The sequence below is a fragment of the Blennius ocellaris genome (genome assembly GCF_963422515.1).
Source record: "Blennius ocellaris genome assembly, chromosome: 16".
NCBI classification, from domain to species: Eukaryota; Metazoa; Chordata; class Actinopteri; order Blenniiformes; family Blenniidae; genus Blennius; species Blennius ocellaris.
Genome location: NC_137665.1, coordinates 619,305 through 638,503, shown reverse-complemented (window position 1 = coordinate 638,503; position 19,199 = coordinate 619,305). Strand labels below are relative to the sequence as shown.

The 19,199-nt window shown below is 49.1% G+C and overlaps 3 protein-coding genes across 4 annotated transcripts in view; 2 read left to right on the top strand and 1 right to left on the bottom strand.

The window, feature by feature from the left end:
• Positions 1-6,519, bottom strand: part of LOC308141623 (ubinuclein-2-like) — a gene marked incomplete at its 3' end in the record, with an annotated part of 16,370 nt that extends 9,851 nt beyond the window's left edge. Inside the window, 17 exon segments of the mRNA XM_080511830.1 lie at positions 102-118; positions 120-200; positions 202-210; positions 701-833; positions 909-979; positions 1,641-1,733; positions 1,735-1,941; positions 1,944-2,027; positions 2,030-2,158; positions 2,262-2,321; positions 2,324-2,359; positions 2,362-2,373; positions 3,128-3,259; positions 3,340-3,441; positions 3,777-3,908; positions 5,520-5,726; positions 5,728-6,519. Coding sequence (XP_080367956.1) covers positions 102-118; positions 120-200; positions 202-210; positions 701-833; positions 909-979; positions 1,641-1,733; positions 1,735-1,941; positions 1,944-2,027; positions 2,030-2,158; positions 2,262-2,321; positions 2,324-2,359; positions 2,362-2,373; positions 3,128-3,259; positions 3,340-3,441; positions 3,777-3,908; positions 5,520-5,726; positions 5,728-5,919 — 1,697 coding nt within the window. The 5' untranslated portion in view covers positions 5,920-6,519.
• Positions 6,520-7,568: 1,049 nt separating this feature from the next.
• On the top strand, positions 7,569-10,404 carry tmem220 (transmembrane protein 220). Of its 2 annotated transcripts, none has more exons than XM_080510799.1 (6): positions 7,569-7,706; positions 7,883-7,912; positions 7,987-8,047; positions 8,184-8,307; positions 9,595-9,654; positions 9,720-10,404. In XM_080510799.1, exons 1-6 carry the CDS (start codon positions 7,599-7,601, stop codon positions 9,850-9,852), a joined length of 516 nt encoding a protein of 171 aa, XP_080366925.1. In that variant the 5' UTR covers positions 7,569-7,598; the 3' UTR covers positions 9,853-10,404. The 2 variants fall into 2 exon arrangements, with proteins under 2 accessions (XP_080366925.1, XP_080366924.1); XM_080510798.1 differs by having other exon boundaries at positions 7,987-8,065.
• Positions 10,405-10,932: 528 nt separating this feature from the next.
• sco1 (synthesis of cytochrome C oxidase 1) lies at positions 10,933-16,833 on the top strand. The gene is made up of 7 exons (XM_080511167.1): positions 10,933-11,141; positions 13,235-13,390; positions 14,145-14,235; positions 14,315-14,512; positions 14,661-14,753; positions 15,431-15,546; positions 15,655-16,833. The coding sequence occupies exons 1-7, from the start codon at positions 10,995-10,997 to the stop codon at positions 15,799-15,801; spliced, it is 948 nt and encodes a 315-aa protein (XP_080367293.1). The 5' UTR covers positions 10,933-10,994; the 3' UTR covers positions 15,802-16,833.
• Positions 16,834-19,199: the final 2,366 nt, after the last annotated feature.

The following is a 19,199-nucleotide window of genomic DNA, read 5'->3' as shown; positions in this document are numbered from 1 at the left end:
CTCCTCCGACTGCTGCCTGAGGGCAGAAAGACGGACCTCCGTCACACTGGGGGGGGGGGGGGGTGGGGGGGGGGAGGTGGAGGTGGAAGGTGCCGGCTTACTTTGCCACTTTGGCGATGCCAGTCCATGTTGTAGCGGGCGATCTGCTCCGGCATCACGCTGCACACCGCCAGCTTCAGCTTCAGCAGGGGCGTTCGGAGCCCGGTCGTCCTGGGGGGGGAGGGGGGGGGGGACAGGTGTTCTATGAGGGGCTCCATACAGCAGCTCCACTAACAAACACCTTCACACAGGAAGCTTCACAAGCTCATTAACGGCAGAGAACAAGCTGATCCGGTCCACAAAACACATTTTACTGCATTTCTCATTTTTATATCAGGTTTTTGGTACCATCGCCTTGATTTCACACTTTTATAGTTTTGTCTTCCGTAGCCCAGGAGCTCGTCAAGACGGAGGTAAGACGGCATTAGAATTTCTTTGTTGCCTTCATTTGAAACTGACTTTGTGTCAATACATAAAACAATCACATGCATTACAGCCTTGGGCGGCATGTGGAGCACCCCAGGGTTCAGCTTCAGGTCCCAGTACATTGATTTGATCATGTATATTAGGAAGTTAGGTCTCCACTTGATGTTTGTGCTCTTTAGCTCCAGTGATCACTTGATACCTCCAGACCTTCCCCTCAGTTGGAGCCGAGGTTTACCTGGATGTTGAGGCTGAGCTTCTTAAGGCGTTTGAGCAGAGCTTCTTTATTGCAGGGCACGAAGGCCTCCAGGTGAGAGTAGACGGCCGCTGCGGACGTTCGGTCGGCTTGCTCCTGGACCTGCAGCTCGATGCTGCCGGGACACACATTCACCACGTCAGCTCGTTTGTGTTCACGACGAGCCCGGCGTCGCTGCAGCTCTACTCACTCCAGCAGGATGTTGTTCATGTCCAGTGTGAAGAACTTCTTCCTGCCCTCCTCGTCGAACAGCCGGGACGCCTGAGACGAGACAGTCAGAGCCGCTCCTTAACAACACGTCAACATCGAGTCACGAGTCCTGTGAACCAACACAAACCTCCCAACTGACCCTTTATCACTTTGATCAAACACGTCTTGTGTAAAACCGTCGGTTCACTTGAACATTCCATCTGTTGGTGGCCGACTGCTGCGTCAGCGTTTCCTACCACACCTTAATGAACGCAGCCACGAGGCAGTCTGCATTATCAGCGACTCCACCCTCCCTGCACATGTGCTGATTACACCACCCAGCATCGGGGGTGGGGCTACGTAATGAAGCTTCCATCCTAACGCCACTTGGCAGCTCACCCAGTCCCGCTGTGGCTTTACTCCCGGTGGCGTCTAAATACGTAACGGACGGAACATTAAAGCAGAGGGAATATTGGTGTGGTGAAAATGGCGGCTGCTGCTGCACGGGGTCTTTATGAAAACAACGGAACTGGAAAACATGGAAGAAAACTGGCGATGAGCCAGAACAGGCCTGTTTCTCTGAGTCGCTCCCGCCTGCTGAAACCAGCAGGTGGTGGAGTTTCCCGCTGGCCGGGGTTCAGCAGCAGGTAAACAAACCTGGCTGGTGGGGGCCCCGGTCGGACCCCCACCTCCTGGTCTCACAGTCACATTTCACACAGGGCTGCAGTCGTACCGCTCTCAGGTCCTCGATGCGCTTCGCCAGCGGCGCCGGAAGTCCCCCGGGCAGAGGGGGGGGGTTCAGGGTGTTGCCCGGCGGCCCCCGGCCCCGCGCCGACCGCCGCCTTCATCCCCATCCCGAAGGAGCCGTTCTCCCCCGGCGCCGGGCTGGAGGGCTGCGGCGAGTCCAGCATGCCGAAGTCCAGGTCGCCCATCATGTCCTGCAGCACGTCGTTGTTGGCCGAGCCCAGCAGCGACATCACGGCCGGGTCGGCCGTCAGGTCCGCCATGTTGCAGTCGCCACCTCGCCCCCGCCGCCGCCGGCCGCTTTGGGGTGGGCGTTGAGGAGGGCGCTGTTGGCGCCGGGCACTTTGGCGTTGGGTCTGGGCAGAGCCGCCAGCGGCCATGGTGCTTCTTGCGCATCTCCTCCTTCTCCCGGGTGAAGCGGCGCAGCATGTTGGCCAAGTGCAGCGAGTCCTTCATCAGCTTCTTCCTCTTCTTCTTCTCGGGCCGGTGGACGTTCAGGGGCCGACACTCCTGCAGGACGGAGACGCCACATCTGTGAGAGGACGTCTCAACGTCCCCCTCCGGGGTCACGTCACACTGACGGAGGGAAACCAAGGACACGTCAACTCACCCAGGCTTTGGTATTTTTGTTTTTTCTGGGTTTCTTTTCCTCCAGAATTCCTCCTTCTGGGCTTTTTTCCGTCGCTTCTTGATGACCCGCTTCCTCCCCCGTCTTTCATCTTCTGAAAACAAACCAACCGGTTGAGCGTCGAAGGTTTCAGAGAAAAGATCTACAAGTTGTTCTGCATTCATATAATGTGGCCATCAAACCAGATTAAGTTCAGTTCCTGCACTCCGACGTCTCCAGGTGTCGACGTTATTCCCTACAAATGAGTACAAATATCTGCACCGTCTCTTCTTCTGTCGTTTTCACCTCCGAGGACGATTCAGTTACAGTGAAAGTACAAAAGTAGATGACGGCAACATTTATCTTTTAAAAACCTTCAACGTCTCGTAGGAAATCCAGCGAGGTCATTTTTTTTTCCATGTAAAAATGAATGTATTGTCTGACTGGAAGCTGATGAAACTTAAAGGATGTTGGTGGTGAAGCTGGTGTAACGAACACGACATGACCAACAGCACAGAGTGGATCAAGAGGCTTTTAAAACGACACCCCGTGTTCAGAAAGTTAAACCACACATGAGCATAGTTCAGAGTACATACTTGTACTTTTCCCTAAAAACTTTTGGACTGAGACGACAAGAAATAGAATGTTGAAATATTTCATTTCAATACAAAACATTATTAGAGCTGATGAAATATCGAGGTTTGCCTAAATGTCAAACTGCAATTTGAAATGCAAAAAAATGTTTTTATCTTTCAAGTTGCTGAAAAAACTCTTTTTATTGTTTATTTAATAGCAGTTAATAAAGGAAAGAGGAATTCCGGGGAACTGTTTTCCGGCCAGTCCACCAGCAGACAGAGATAAAACCTGACCTTGAAGTGATTATCGTCCGTTGCTGCGTTTTCCCCCTCGGAGTCGGACGCCGCCCTGAACTGCAGAGTCCCCGTGTTGATGTAGAAACCTCCGTGTTTGGTGGTGAGGGAGGCCGGAACCAGCTCGTCGTACTGGGGAGGGGGGGACTACAGTCACTGGGAGTTCTGGGCACACGGCTTTACGTTTACATGACGACTGTGGGGGAACTCACAGCCTCTGAATTGTCAATGAACGGGTCGGTTTCGTCGTAGCCGTAGCCGATGTCGATGAGATCCTGCATCCGGTCCTTCTTCTTCTTCTTCGCGGCTCCACCCTGAAACGTTGGTTTGAATGGAATGACTGTTTGGCCGTTTCCCTGCGGCAGCAGCAATAATGTGCATTAGCAGCAACATGCAACAATCGATAGTGAGAAAAGAGTTCATCCAAACAATTCTTTAAAAAAAAAAGCAAGAATGAATCTAAATCGCAATAAATCTAGGAGCCGCAGTCCCAGAGGTCTGGAAGTGAGACAACCTGCTGATGTAAATGAAACTAAATGCAGAACACACCACAAAGCATCCTGGGTAATAAGTAAACACTCCAAGCGGCTCAGTCCGAGTTTAAACTGTGAAGGTTCTAGAAACGTCCCGTCGTGGCGGCTCTCCTCACGTATTTGTTCTCAAACTTCCTGGCCAGCTCCTCCACCTCCCTCCTCTCCTGGTCGTCGTCTGCAAACGGGTCGTTGGGGTCCAGCGGGGGGGCGAGTCCTTTGGGCGCCGCGGTGGGTCCTGGGGGCTTTACCTGACGGCAAGATGGAAATGAGAGTTTGCACACAAAGCTGAAAACGTCATCCAGAGTTTTCTGGGACTAGACCACAGTCCAGATTCTGGGGCTTTGGATTCCGACTCATCAGAGATGCCGAGGTCGAAACTACAAGCCAAACACTTTAGATTTCACTAAAACCCCCTTAAAATTCCTACATGCACACATCCTGTGTCATTCCAAGGTAGTGAAAGCAAAGAAATGCATCCTAATAATAAATACATACTATTTAACCGTCACTCTACCAGGCCTGTAACTCATACACATGATGGATTAATTCCTGGGCGACAGGACAAGGAGCTGAAAAGCGTCAGCTTCTGTATGAAGTGACTAGACAGAAAAAAAGAAAGAAAAAAAGAAAATGAAACCATCCACATGAAACACAAGTCAATGGAAATGTTGCACATATAATGAGAAATTATCACAAAAAAATATAAATAGACAAAAGCAAAACACTGCAAAGGCCAAACAACACCAAACTGAGAAAGAAGGAATTAAAAACAACTCAAATCAAGTGAAAAATAATAAAAAAAAACAAAAGGACAAAAGCTAAAAAGCCTCAAACACTGAAAGAAACATGAAAATGATCACAAACCTCTATAAAACACAAGTCTGAGGGACACTGTCTGTTGAGAAAGGCTGAGATGTAAAACTGACTGAGATTTTCACAATAATGCAAATTAGAAAACAAAAAAAAGATGCAAAGTGATGAAAGAGACAAAAATAAGTCAAACGGAATAAATAAGAACTTTTGGAAACTTGAAAGATATTTGAATAAATTATGAAAAACACTAAACCTGTAATAAAACAGGAGGAAGTGATGGAAACCAGTGAAAGAGACTCAATAAGAAGAAGAACTGAGTCAATGAGAGTTGAAATGACAAACAAGCAAAAGCAGCACAAATACTGGTATTATGTTTTACTATAGTATGTTTATTGTACTTTATTCTACACTTTGCCCCCCCCCCCCCCCCCCATCATAGTTTATTTTCCTTGTATCTCATCTTACTGTATACTTTGCTCCCCTTAGAACTTATTACACTTTATTACAGTTTGTGATCTTTATTTTATTTTACTTATTACTTTGTACTGTAAATACTTTTGGCCCTTAGAGTTCTTGATAGTCATTGTATATAAGATTCCTCTATTCTTATCTAACTGTTTGCACATTTCTTGTCTTCCCTACTCAAGAGTCCTTAAGAGCAGAATGTAAGTACATTTCTCCTTTGTGATCACTAAAGGCTTACCTTACCTTCTATCTTATCTTAAACGAGCAGTGGCAGAAGGTGAAGTCAGATGAAGGAACGATAATTCAGGTTCGTCCTGAGAGACTTGTATTATTCTAAAGTGTGTTCAGGGACGTGTCGTCCCCCAATATCTGTATCTGACAGACTCGTGCCTCTGGGTGCTTCCATGTCAACACTGCAGCATCAGACGCGAGGAGAAGCTGGAGCAGCACCACCCTGGAGGTGGAGGAACCTCCACCCCGGCAGCAGTGTCGGACTGAAGTGAGCCTGGATCCCCTGAACTTGTAATAGAAGTGTGAGAGGAGGAGGAGGAGGAGGAGGAGGAGCAGCAGGAGGTCCTCACCTGAGACTGAGTTGAGTGGACCAGCTCGCCGTAGTTGAACTCGGACGACCCCCGCTCGCTGGGCTCGCTCAGCGGGATGCTGAGGCGGACGGTGGGCTTCTTCTCCGCGGCGTCTCCTCCCTTGGAGTTCCCGAACAGCGCCGCTCCTCCTCCCGCCGCCGCCGCCGCTCCTCCTCCTCCTCCTCCGCCTCCTGCCAGCCCCCCCCGCTGCTCCTCCTGCTGACCCGGCCGCCGCTGCACCTCCTCCTCCACCTCCACCGTCACCTCCTCCTCCATCTTTCCCAAAAGTGATGTCGGCGGCGGCCTCGTCCTCGCGCCGCCGCTTCTTGCCGGACTCCGGGTTCGGCGGCGCGTTGAAGGAGGAGATGGTGACGAACGGCACTTTCCTCGGCTCTGCCATTTCACGCTGGAGCGGGGAGCGAGGAAGCGGGGAGAGGGGGGGCGGAGAGCGCCGCTGGCTGGACACCGAGAACCGGAGACGGTCGACGAGTTCGCGCTAGCTCCTAGCTGTGCTAGTTAGCTTCCTCCCCCCCCCCTCCCTCCCTCCCTCCCGAACGAAGAGCGACGGCTTCTAAGCTCCTCGCGGCCCGTTTAAATCCATATAGTACAATCCTCGGCGCGGCTCCGTCCACTAGGAGGGAGTTAGAGAGACACAGAGCGCAGTTTGGAGAGCTTCCATGAAATCGGCGGCTAGCTACCGCAGGGAGCGGAGAGGAGCAGAGCAGGAGCCATCTTGATGGTTATTATCATTATTCAGAGGCCGGGCGGAAGTCGGGCGGCGCGCGGCCGCGGCTCGGCCAATGGGAGCGCAGGAACACGCCCACCTGACAGCACGAGCGCGAACGTGCAGCGGGATGTCCGGACCCCTCCGAGAGCGTCTGTTTACTGCCTGGAGAAATTGTTTTCTTTTGTTTTTGTTTGTTTTCTGTTCTTCTTCTTCAGCCCGGATTTCGATGTTTTAGTGATTATTATTAATTTTTATTATTATTATTAAAGGTGACTTTGTTCACGCCTCCCCAGCATGTTCTTTAATCGTCATTGTTTATTTCGGAGAATTTTGTCCTCCAAGAATTTGTAACTGTATTGTTTGTTGTTTATTAAATACAGGTCTCAAAAGGGGAAAAAAAAAACCCAAATACAACCATTTCATCAAGAAATAGCGGTGCCTCTCTCTTGGTCATTGACCTACAAACATAATTTATCCCCGCATAGGTACGACATATAGAATAACGAAGACATCTTACATAGAAACAATTCCTTATTTTACCCTAACTGGTTTACTCATGACCTACTTCTGGTTCATCAGCTGTGTAACTCAGATGCATCATTAATGACTAATGAAGAATTTCTTTCAAAATACAGCATTACAATGTCTATAAACGGATTTAATATTGTTATAAATGCTACCCCTGCTGGAGTAATTATGCTGATTAAAGTGCAGCAGGACTAAATCCAACACTTGTACCCATCGAGCTAATTAAATTACAAAATTGGTCAAGTTTGTTTCGAATCAACACGTAATATTGAACACGACAGAATGCGCCCATTAATTCAAAAGGATGTTATCTCAATTCCATATGTTGAGTCTTATTGGAACAACGTTATTAGAAACCTTGATTGGACAAATATTTGGAATCTGCCAGCTTGATATATGATGAATAATAAAGTAAAAGAAGTATCATTAAGAAAATAATTACCCATCACGTGCGTTTTTGCAGCGATCCAATAAAGACATAGATATAAACTGCTCTTTCTGTGAAGAAAATATATTTCATCTGTTTTGGTCTTCTAAAAAGAGATGACAACCATCACTCACACAAACAATATGAAATCAATGAAGACTTTTAATTTATGTGCTTGTTTTTATGCTTCTGCTGTTCAGTAGTTGCTATTCTGAAGTTTTGTCCGTGTGTTTACTGCCCCCTGGCGGTTGTTTGACAGTATTGCCTCACACTGTCCTGCCTGTTAAGTTTGTTTTGTCAAAAAAAAAAAAGAAAAGTCTGACGTGTGCGTGCTTTATAACACCGCGACGTCCCGTCGGCCCGGGCGGGGACATAGAAAAACGGGACATGCCGAGAAATGGGAGAAGTTGGTGAAGAGAAGAAAAACACGTCGTGGCTTTTATTTGTTTGGAAAATCTGTAACTTTTGCATGAGTTTGTTTTTTGCGCTCGCGTCGTACGTTCAGGTGAGAAACTAACTTATTACAGGTTTCATTCTTTATTTTCTTAAGATCTCCATGCATTGTGATCTGTGTGTGTGTGTGTGTGTGTGTGTGTGTGTGTGTGTGTGTGTGTGTGTGTGTGTGTGTGTGTGTGTGTGTGTGTGTGTGTGTGTGTGTGTGTGTGTGTGTGTGTGTTTCAGATCAATGACCCGGACGCAGGTTTCTGGATGGTAATCACACCACCCTACTGTTTTCCACGTGACTTTGCGTTTCTGTGACTTTGCGGTGTTTCCGGGTGTTCCAGGCGGGTTACGCGGTTCCTGCCGTCCTGAGCGCGTGCACGGCCTTCCGGCCGTCAGTGACAGGTAAACAACAACAACCAGGTGATCATTAACTGTCCGCGTCTCCGCCTCCTCTGCCCCCCCCCCCCCCCCCCCCCCCCTCCGGAGCGGGTCTACAGCGCCCCCGTGTGGCGGACAGTGACTGTGTGTGTGGCTGCAGAGACGTTGGTGTGGAGGCGCGTGGCGGACCTCCACCTGACGGTGTCCAGCGCTGTGGTGGTGCTGCTGGGGTGGAGTCTGTACAGGGAGAGGGTCACCAGCCTGTTCCAGCAGGAAGAGGGCCGGTACTGCACCTCCACCCACACCTCCACCTTCACCCACACCTCCACCTCCACCTCCACCTCCACCTTCACCCACACCTCCACCTCCACCTCCACCTCCACCCACACCTCCACCCACAACTCCACCAACACCTCCACCTCCACCTCCACCTCCACCAACACCTCCACCACACCACCCACACCTCCACCTCCACCCACACCTCCACCTCCACCAACACCTCCATCTCCACCTCCACCCACACTTCCACCCACACCTCCACCCACACCTCCACCAACACCTCCACCAACACCTCCACCCACACCCACACCTCCACCCCACCTTCACCTCCACCAACACCTCCACCCACACCTACACCAACACCCACACCTCCACCCACACCTCCACCTCCACCAACACCTCCATCTCCACCTCCACCCACACTTCCACCCACACCTCCACCCACACCTCCACCAACACCTCCACCAACACCTCCACCCACACCCACACCTCCACCCCACCTTCACCTCCACCAACACCTCCACCCACACCTACACCAACACCCACACCTCCACCCACACCTCCACCCACACCAACACCTCCACCCCACCTTCACCTCCACCAACACCTCCACCCACACCTCCACCAACACCTCCACCTCCACCCACACCAACACCTCCACCCCACCTTCACCTCCACCTCCACCTCCACCCACACCTACACCAACACCCACACCTCCACCCCACCTTCACCTCCACCAACACCTCCACCTCCACCCACACCTACACCAACACCCACACCTCCACCCCACCTTCACCTCCACCAACACCTCCACCTCCACCCACACCTACACCAACACCCACACCTCCACCCACACCTATACCCACACCTCCACCCGCACCTCCACCCACACCTACACCAACACCCACACCTACACCAACACCCACACCTCCACCCACACCTATACCCACACCTCCACCTCCACCCACACCTCCACCAGCTCCATGACTTCAAAGGGACACAAAATGATAAGAAAGGAAGTCAAGCAAAATGAAATGATGTAAAATTCTGACCACAAAATACATGAAACAAATTCTGAGTTCACAACAAAAACAAATAAAAAACAAAGGCACACCAAGATGCTCATAATGATGGAAACTCATTTAAAAGGCACATCGAATGACAAGAAATTCATCTAAACTGGATTCAAAATGACTTAAAAAGACACAAGTTGCTATTTGAAGCTTGTTTGCTTGTTGTGTGAGCTGGAGGGCCTGAAAGGGTTAAAACAGAACAAGTGCTTGTTGTTGCAGGGAGTTCTCCGGCCTGCTGGTGGCGCTGCTGTGGCTCCTGCTGTGTCGTCACTCTGGAAGGTGAGACGCCGTCTCTCGTCCTCACGTCTTGGTCGGAGTGCCGGCTGACTGCTGCGTTTCCCCAGAGCTCCGGTCGGGGTCGTCAGGGTCGCCGCCGCCGCCGCCATCACCGCCTTCCCCCTCCTGTCCTGGTGCTACTTCCTGCTCCACCGGGAGCTGCGCTCCCACTGGCCGCCGCACTGCAGCACCGCCTTCTGAACACCGCGGGGGGTCTCAGGAGTCTCAGGGGGGGTCCAACATGCGCCAGGGGACTTTTTCTTTTTCTTTGAAAGTATAAATGTGAAAACCGACGGGCTGATCCAAAAACACTCGATTGGTAGAAAATGACATTGGTCAGAATGAATTAATGTAATCTGTGGAGGTCACATGATGCAACGCCTTTCACAATAAAGGTGTCCAATTTATGTGAAGTGATACTTTAGACACGTAAACTCAGAACAATTTCCAGATGATGACAAATTGTTTTAATCCTGAATAAAAATACGACATCCAGAGAAGGTGACTGAGGGTTTTTGTTGCAAATATAATATGTGATTAACTTTAATATGTATATTTCAGAATAGACTGGTACATTCTTGCAGTTACAAAAGAATCAAAAGAAGGAAAGACTTTAACATTTGTCCAGATCTGCAGTTTAATGTTCTGTTTGACCTGTTGGGCCTCCAGAGGTCAGAGGTCAGATCAGGTTGACGTGACTCAACTAATACCAGTTTAACCCCTCTGGTCTAAAACCTGCAGCTGCAAGACAGAACAAACACTGACGTTTCTAATGTGTAATAAAACTTGATTCATTATTAAACTCTGTGAAATGTCTTGATTTCCACAAGAAAAGTAATGAATTGACATTTTAAATCAAGATTGAATTAAAATAATCATGACATTTTATTTCATATCCATATTTCCTTTTAATCTTTATGATAATTTTATATTTGTGTTGATCTGTAGTTAAAGGTTAATGACATTTTTAACTTGAATTTAATTTTATGCTAATTTAGTTTCAGTGGCATTTTATTTTATTTCTCTTCCATTTGTTTCCTTTCATTTTAAGTTCAATTTAATTTTCGATTCTATTTAAATTCAATTCAATATTTTGATCTGTATTTGAATGTTTTTTTTTTTTTTTTTGCAGTTTGTCCGTTATATTTCATAACGGACAAACTGCAGTGTTGCTATGGCGTGACGTCATATCCGCTGTTTGGTAACCGTGTCCCGCTGCTCCTGGGTCAGTTTGTCCTGGTTCAAAGGTTCCGCCCGGAACCAACCTGCGCTGCAGCGACTGCCCGGAGACCAGCGGCTTGTTTGGCTTCGCTCCGTCACGTCGTGTCCCGCGGAGCTCCGTCATGTCGCCCAGCGGCTTGTTTCACGGCCACCGGCTGCTTCACGGCGCGCTGCTGCTCCGGAGGGCCGCCGGGCCTCCACACCGAGTCCTGCAGGGGGGAGCCGGGGCCAGAGAGCCGCTGTCCCCGCGGAACCTTCACTGCTTCCCGGTAGGTCAGGGGGGGGGGGGGGGGGGGGACCGGGGGGGACCGGGGACCGGGAAGTGAGCCGTCCCTCCTTCAAACTCACTTCTTTACTTCTAAAACCTCAACCTGGAACCACAGAACCTCTAAAAAACCTGCTTCTTCTTCAACTCGGAACTAAAACAGTTTGTGGTTCTACTGGTGGTTCTACTGGTGGTTCTACTGGTGGTTCTATTGGTGGTTCTACTGGTGGTTCTACTGATGGTTCTACTGGTGGTTCTACTGGTGGTTCTACTGATGGTTCTACTGGTGGTTCTACTGGTGGTTCTACTGGTGGTTCTACTGATCGCCTCGATTCGCTTTATGTTCAAATGGAAACACTTTTCCTTTAAATCCAACATTCATCATCATCAGAGGTCTTCCTCATTAGAGCTCTTCATCATCAGAGGTCTTCATCATTAGAGCTCTTCATCATCAGAGGTCTTCCTCATTAGAGGTCTTCCTCATTAGAGGTCTTCCTCATCAGAGGTCTTCCTCATTAGAGGTCTTCCTCATCAGAGCTCTTCATCATCAGAGGTCTACCTCATTAGAGGTCTTCATCATCATCAGAGGTCTTCCTCATTAGAGGTCTTCATCATCACAGGAGGTTTTCCTCATTAGAGCTCTTCATCATCAGAGGTCTTCCTCATTAGAGGTCTTTATCATCACAGGAGGTCTTCCTCATCAGAGGTCTTCATCATCAGAGGTCTTCCTCATCAGAGGTCTTCATCATTAGAGGTCTTCATCATCACAGGAGGTTTTCCTCATTAGAGCTCTTCATCATCAGAGGTCTTCCTCATTAGAGGTCTTCCTCATCAGAGGTCTTCCTCATTAGAGCTCTTCATCATCAGAGGTCTACCTCATTAGAGGTCTTCATCATCATCAGAGGTCTTCCTCATTAGAGGTCTTCATCATCACAGGAGGTTTTCCTCATTAGAGCTCTTCATCATCAGAGGTCTTCCTCATTAGAGGTCTTCATCATCACAGGAGGTCTTCCTCATCAGAGGTCTTCATCATCAGAGGTCTTCCTCATCAGAGGTCTTCCTCATCAGAGGTCTTCATCATTAGAGGTCTTCCTCATTAGAGGTCTTCATCATCAGAGGTCTTCCTCATCAGAGGTCTTCATCATTAGATCTTCGGGTGTTTTTTCCACCAATCAGAAGCCTGGAAACAAAATGTATCTCAAACAAGATTGAAAAGGCCGTTTGATTGTTGTCATGATGACTTGCTGATTGTTGTTTTGACAACTTATTGACAGTTATCTACTGACTTGGTGACTGTTGTCATGACGACTGGCCGACTGTGGCCTTGACAACCTGCTGAGTCATGCTGACTAATGACTGATCTTCAACGTCTGAATGTTTTTATGGGACCGTTTGTTTTCCTTCAGTCACACTGAGGACAGAGAACTTAGAACAGAGAACTTGGAACAGAGAACTTGGAACAGAGAACTTAGAACAGAGAACTTAGAACAGAGAACTTGGAACAGAGAACTTGGAACAGAGAACTTAGAACAGAGAACTTAGAACTGAGATCTTAGAACAGAGAACTTAGAACAGAGAACTTAGAACAGAGAACTTGGAACAGAGAACTTGGAACAGAGAACTTGGAACAGAGAACTTGGAACTTAGAACAGAGAACTTGGAACAGAGAACTTGGAACAGAGAACAGAGAACTTAGAACTTAGAACAGAGAACTTAGAACAGAGAACTTAGAACAGAGAACTTGGAACTGAGAACTTAGAACTTAGAACAGAGAACTTGGAACAGAGAACTTGGAACAGAGAACTTAGAACTTAGAACAGAGAACTTAGAACAGAGAACTTGGAACAGAGAACTTGGAACAGAGAACTTAGAACTGAGAACTTAGAACTGAGAACTTAGAACAGAGAACTTGGAACAGAGAACTTAGAACTGAGAACTTAGAACAGAGAACTTGGAACAGAGAACTTGGAACAGAGAACTTGGAACAGAGAACAGAGAACGACTTGGTTTGACCCAGGAAGCAGCAGAACCGTCACCTCCAGGTCCACAAGGTGGATCTAAAGGAGCTGGTATGAAGGATTTCTTCCACCGTTTCAGGTGAAGGGGAACCAGCGACACTGCTGCAGAACAACATGGAGGCCGAGTGACGGCTGGTCCACAACGTTCTCCTCCAGAACCTCCTCCTGCAGAAGCTCCTCCTCCCTCCCGCCTCCACCTCCATCAGGAGATAAGAGCAAGAGCCAGAAGACAGGAGTGAGTAAAGTCATGGGAGGTTTTTCTTTTCTAAAGGAACGTTGAGGAGGTTCTCAGTGCAGAACCTTCAGGAGGAACTCGGAGCTCCTCCTCTGGATTCAAGTTCCTCCGTCACCAAGACGCTTCTTTAATAATGTCAGTTTCCCGTGAGAACGGAGGAATTAAAGAATGACTAAAAGTACTGTTTTGAAAATAAACCTCCTTGAGGGAGATCGTTGATGAAATAGTCTTGTTTATTGTTTATTGTTTATTGTTTACACCCCAGCAGAAACACATTTATGTTCATGAATGAAGCTGAACTCAGTGTATTTATGTACACAGAGGAGAAAAGTGTATTTATGGCGACTTTAATGCACTTTAAACACTTTTTAGTTTATTTGAATCAATATTGAATCTTTCAGTCAAAGATATTGTAAACAGTTGTATTTGTATTAATTATGTCATTTCTGTGATAAATCATCCCGTCAACCATCAAACACCCAAATCACAGTTTCTAGTAAAAACTTCATTCATACATTACCGTGTTTATTTTTTAAATAAATCCTTTGTGCATTTTTTCTTTCATTAACTTTAATGTGTTCTTCTTCTGCTCTTATTAGTCAAATAGTTGGATTCGTTAAACATTCAACTGGATTATTGAGGCAAAAGACAAAATCTGATCAGTTCCTCTGCTGAAGTGTTGAAATGCCTCAGAAAAGGTGTTTTATTTTGTAAAGCGGTCTCACCTGCCAGACTTCCTGTTGTTTGCGTCCAGCCCGTGACCTGGAGGTCGTTGGCGGTGACCTTCACGGTGGGCGGAGTTCTGCTGGGCGCCATGAAGTACTTCAAGAAGGAGAAGGAGGAGTGTGAGTGTCCGCCCCCCCCCCCCCTCCCCCCCCACCGCCCCCCCGCCGTGACGTGTTTCTCCCCCGTGTGACCCCCCAGTGCTGGAGAAGGAGCGGACCCGGTCGGTGGGCCGGCCGGCGCTGGGCGGACCCTTCCTGCTGGTGGACCACCACAACAGACCGGCGTCCAGCCGGGACTTCCTGGACCGCTGGGTCCTGGTCTACTTCGGCTTCACACACTGTCCGGACATCTGTCCTGACGAGCTGGAGAAGATGGTGGAGGTGGTGGACGAGATCGGTACTGCAGCCCCCCCCCACCCCCCCCCCACGGAGGACCACCCCCACTCTCACCTTACACGTGTGTGTGTGTGTGTGTGTGTGTGTGTGTGTGTGTGTGTGTGTGTGTGTGTGTGTGTGTGTGTGTGTGTGTGTGTGTGTGTGTCCAGACAGAATACAGACTCTCCCAGACTTGACACCGATCCTGATCACCATCGATCCTGAGCGAGACACGCCTGAGGCCATGGCCACGTATGTGAAAGGTACGCAACAGGAAGTGGTGCAACAGGAAGTGATGCAACAGGAAGTGATGCAACAGGAAGTGATGCAACAGGAAGTGATGCAACGGGAAGTGGTGCAGCAGGAAGTGATGCAACAGGAAGTGATTCATCAGGAAGTGGTGCGGCAGGAAGTGGTGCAATGGGAAGGGGTGCAGCAGGAAGTGGTGCAATGGGAAGTGGTGCGGCAGGAAGTGGTGCAGCGGGAAGTGGTGCAGCGGGAAGTGGTGCAGCAGGAAGTGGTGCAGCAGGAAGTGGTGCAGCGGGAAGTGGTGCAGCAGGAAGTGGTGCAGCAGGAAGTGATGCAACAGGAAGTGATTCATCAGGAAGTGGTGCGGCAGGAAGTGGTGCAGCGGGAAGTGATGCAACAGGAAGTGATGCAGCAGGAAGTGGTGCAGCAGGAAGTGATGCAGCGGGAAGGGGTGCAGCAGGAAGTGGTGCAGCGGGAAGGGGTGCAGCAGGAAGTGATAACATAAACACATAAACACACAAAAGCACCAAACCTGGTACATGGCGTTGGTATCGTTACGGCCCCCCTGGTATCGGTACGGCCCCCCTGGTATTGGTACGGCCCCCCTGGTATTGGTACGGCCCCCCTGGTATTGGTACGGCCCCCCTGGTATCGGTACCGTATCGGTCCAACGTTCCGGCTGGTCTTCCAGAGTTCTCGCCGAAGCTGATCGGCCTGACGGGAACCAAGGCTCAGGTGGAGCAGGTGTCCAGGGCCTACAGGGTGTACTACAGCCAGGGACCCAAAGACGAGGACAACGACTACATCGTGAGTCCCCCGGACGGCGTGACCCCCCCGGACGGCGTGACCCCCCCCGGACGGGGAACGGTAGGTGAACGGTAGAACGAGGCGGCTGAAGGGAGTGTGTGTGTGCAGGTGGATCACACCATCATCATGTACCTGGTGGGGCCGGACGGGGAGTTCGTGGAATACTTCGGACAGAACAAGCGCAGTGTGGAGATCATCAACTCCATCGCGGCGCACATGAGGAAGTACAAGAAGGCCAAGGGCGCGGCAGCGTGAAGGGTCCGGAGGAAAGGCTGCAGCGCGGCGCCGTACTGCAGTATGACCTGAGTAGATCACAGTTCACTTCTGCACTTCTTTTCAATATTTGACGTCTTTTCCTGTTTCCGTCTCTGGAACCTCTCGAGCAGCGATGAAAGGTCACGACCTGAAGCTCAGAGGAACGTCTTTCTCTTTCTTTACCTTCAAATTCACTTTACCAAGAAAACACAAAAACCCCAAAGCTCAGTTTGATGTGGTATTTAGAAATGTAAGACTTACTGTCAAACTGAGGAAACACTTTCATTATTCTGCAAAACGGTGATAGTGTGTGATCAGTGTCTGTGTCTGTGTGGGCGGAGCCAGTCCAGCTCACACAGACACAGCAGATTCTGAATGAAGCTCCTTGGATCCAAGATTCTACTAGAGGGCCGGGCCCTTTAAATCCAAATAATAAAGCTCATCATGATGTCATTTTACAACATACACATGGTGGGGGCGGGGCTTAAAGCTTCAGCACCACGGAGAGCAGCTCGGCATTTTGAAGTCCATCAGGAGCAGAACAGAACCAGAACCAGGAGCAGAACCAGGACCAGGAGGCCCAGTCAGATCAGTTCAGCACCATGGACAGCGACACGTCTTCTGACCGCCTCCAGAACTATTTCACCCCCCCCGAACCGGGCCCCGGGCCCCCCCACCCCTCCAGAAGCTCCGCCCCGGTCCGGTTCTCCCTCCAGACTTCCACACAGATGAAGACCTGGTCTCCTGGCGGTCCTTGAAGCCGTCGACCACCTCGGCCTTCTGAGTCGCTGATTCACGGCGATTCTCCGTGTCTTTCTCCAGTGACGTGTCCCGAGGCGTCCCCCACGACGCACACAACCAATATGGCCGCCAAACACAGCCTGTCGCCATCTTTTCACCCAAGTTTGCTTTACAGTTTTGTTTCAAGTGGCGAAACAAACAAGTCTTTTGAATTATTGAAGCGTTCTGAGGTGCTGTGTGATTCCTGATGAAAGTGAGAAATCAAAACCTGTAAAAATTCAGATTTTCTGATTAAAAAAATCCCAAAGAATTCCAGTGTGTGAGATGTTTTTGTGTTTGCATCTGAACGAACTGGCTGGTGGGACGTCGTCGTTCTGAGTTGTGGATGAACATCCAGCAGAAGCGTCGAGGTCGTGCTCTGCCGTGTATTAATATCTTTTGTGGCTGCGCACCTGTCGGCCGCTGCCTCCGGCAAATTGAATTAGAAAAGCAAACAGAGCAGTTGTTGAGCTCCGCAGGCAGGCGGCAGCTAAAACACTAGCTCTAGCAGCGACACAACGTTGGTCCGGAGAGAAAAGAGGTTTCTAAATCAAAAGTGGCTTTATTGGTTTCTATGTTTGTATTTGACCAACTTTTTGCCAAAGCCATTACCCAAATTGCACAAAATCTTCAGGGAGGATTTGTCGTCTTCCAAGAACCAGTCGATTTGTTTTATGGACGTTAATATTTAACCGTTTCTGAATAATCCCCAAAAAAGTGGAGAAAAAAAAGTCCCATACAAAGTGGATGAGAGAGGCACCTCATGGAGATCAAAGGAGATCAACGTCTGTTGCCATGGACACAAAGACATCATCTGAATTGCATGAAATTTTTCGGGATGATTTGTTTTCCAGGATGGTTCCATGATTGGGTCAAAGGTCAAAGGTCAAATGTCGCAGTCAGTTTTCATCCGATTGATGTCAAACCAACACTAAACCTCCTGTCTTCTGATATGTCACATGATGCAGTGACATCATTACCCTGGTCAGTGGTTAGGGTCAAAGGTTAGGGGGGGGGGGGGGTCACATGGACATTTGTAAAATGTGTGTTCATCAGTGTCAAACAGTGACAACATGAATCAAACGGCCGTGATGACAGACGATGGGAGCAGTGGAGGATCAATCACCTTGTGATCCTTTGGTTTCCATGGTGACCAACATGCCAAGAGCCCCACCTACTGAACCACATCGGTCCAACGTCGACCTCCTCATCCCGTCCTGGGATCAGTTTTCCAAAGCCAGGGTCTTTCTCCTGCTCCAGCAGCTGCTTCTCCTCCACTCCACCCTCGGGTGAGGGTCAGGGTGGGGGTGGGGGTGGGGGTGGGGCTCGTCTCCACAGAGCCAATTATAATCCCAGCTGTTCAAAGACCTTGCAGTGACATTCGTGGGTTTTGGGATCAGGAGTAATTAGGGTGTCTGAGCAGCGGGGCCAGACCTCCTGGTCTAACCAGTACTGGTCCCCAACCCCCGGGCCCCGGACCATTACCAGTACCAGTACCAGTACCGGTCCCGGGCCCCTAGTAGAAAAGTGGTGGACTCTTGGAATCTGACATGAAGCATGTTAAAGGTCTGGTTTTCCATCAGATTGTTTCATGTTGTTTTGGACAATCGGTACATTTCCTGGACGAGTTTTGAAAAGCCTTGGAGGCTTTGCAGACTTTTCCAGGGCTGATCAGGGGAAGAGTCTCCTGGTTCCCTGTAACACATGGAAATACGGTGGACTTGTATTCTGAATCAGTGTCCCGGCACCCCGTCCTGCAGCGGGGGGGGGGGGGGGGTTCTGTCAGACGGTGGAATGTGGAGAGACATGAACTGGTGGTTCTGTATGTCCATGTATGTCCCAAGAGCTGGAGTCCTTCACTGGAAGACACTTTGAAGTTGCTTTGATCTCTTGTGTCAAAGGTGTTTCTACAAACAGTCTGCATGTTGCTTTTTCTCCAGATGCTCATTGACTGAGAAGAATCATGTAGGGAGTCCTTTACATCATGTAGGGAGTCCTTTACATCATGTAGGGAGTCCTTTACATCATGTAGGGACTCCTTTACATCATGTAGGGAATCCTTTACATCATTTAGGGACTCCTTCACATCATGTAGGGAGTCCTTTACATCATGTAGGGAATCCTTTACATCATTTAGGGACTCCTTTACATCATGTAGGGAATCCTTTACATCATTTAGGGACTCCTTCACATCATGTAGGGAGTCCTTTACATCATGTAGGGAATCCTTTACATCATTTAGGGACTCCTTTACATCATGTAGGGACTCCTTTACATCATGTAGGGACTCCTTTACATCATGTAGGGAATCCTTTACATCATGTAGGGACTCCTTTACATCATGTAGGGAATCCTTTACATCATTTAGGGACTCCTTTACATCATGTAGGGACTCCTTTACATCACCGCGAAGAGACCAGAAACTTTGCATCAAACACCGTTTCTAAATAAATGTCAGAGTTTGTGTTGGACGTTGATCATCAGCCCTGGTGTGTGTGTGTGTGTGTGTGTGTGTGTGTGTGTGTGTGTGTGTGTGTGTGTGTGTGTGTGTGTGTGTGTGTGTGTGTGTGTGTGTGTGTGTGTCTGTGTGTGTGTGTGTGTGTGTGCATGCAGACAGC

Bases quoted from the DNA above. Each gene is read 5' to 3' on its own strand.
- tmem220 (XM_080510798.1), top strand. From the start codon at position 7,599: ATGGGAGAAGTTGGTGAAGAGAAGAAAAACACGTCGTGGCTTTTATTT. The intron at 7,913-7,986 runs GTAATCACACCA...CGGGTGTTCCAG, and splicing joins CGGACGCAGGTTTCTGGATG to GCGGGTTACGCGGTTCCTGC. The intron at 9,655-9,719 runs GTGAGACGCCGT...GCGTTTCCCCAG, and splicing joins CTGTGTCGTCACTCTGGAAG to AGCTCCGGTCGGGGTCGTCA.
- sco1 (XM_080511167.1), top strand. From the start codon at position 10,995: ATGTCGCCCAGCGGCTTGTTTCACGGCCACCGGCTGCTTCACGGCGCG. The intron at 14,754-15,430 runs GTACGCAACAGG...CTGGTCTTCCAG, and splicing joins CATGGCCACGTATGTGAAAG to AGTTCTCGCCGAAGCTGATC. The intron at 15,547-15,654 runs GTGAGTCCCCCG...GTGTGTGTGCAG, and splicing joins ACGAGGACAACGACTACATC to GTGGATCACACCATCATCAT.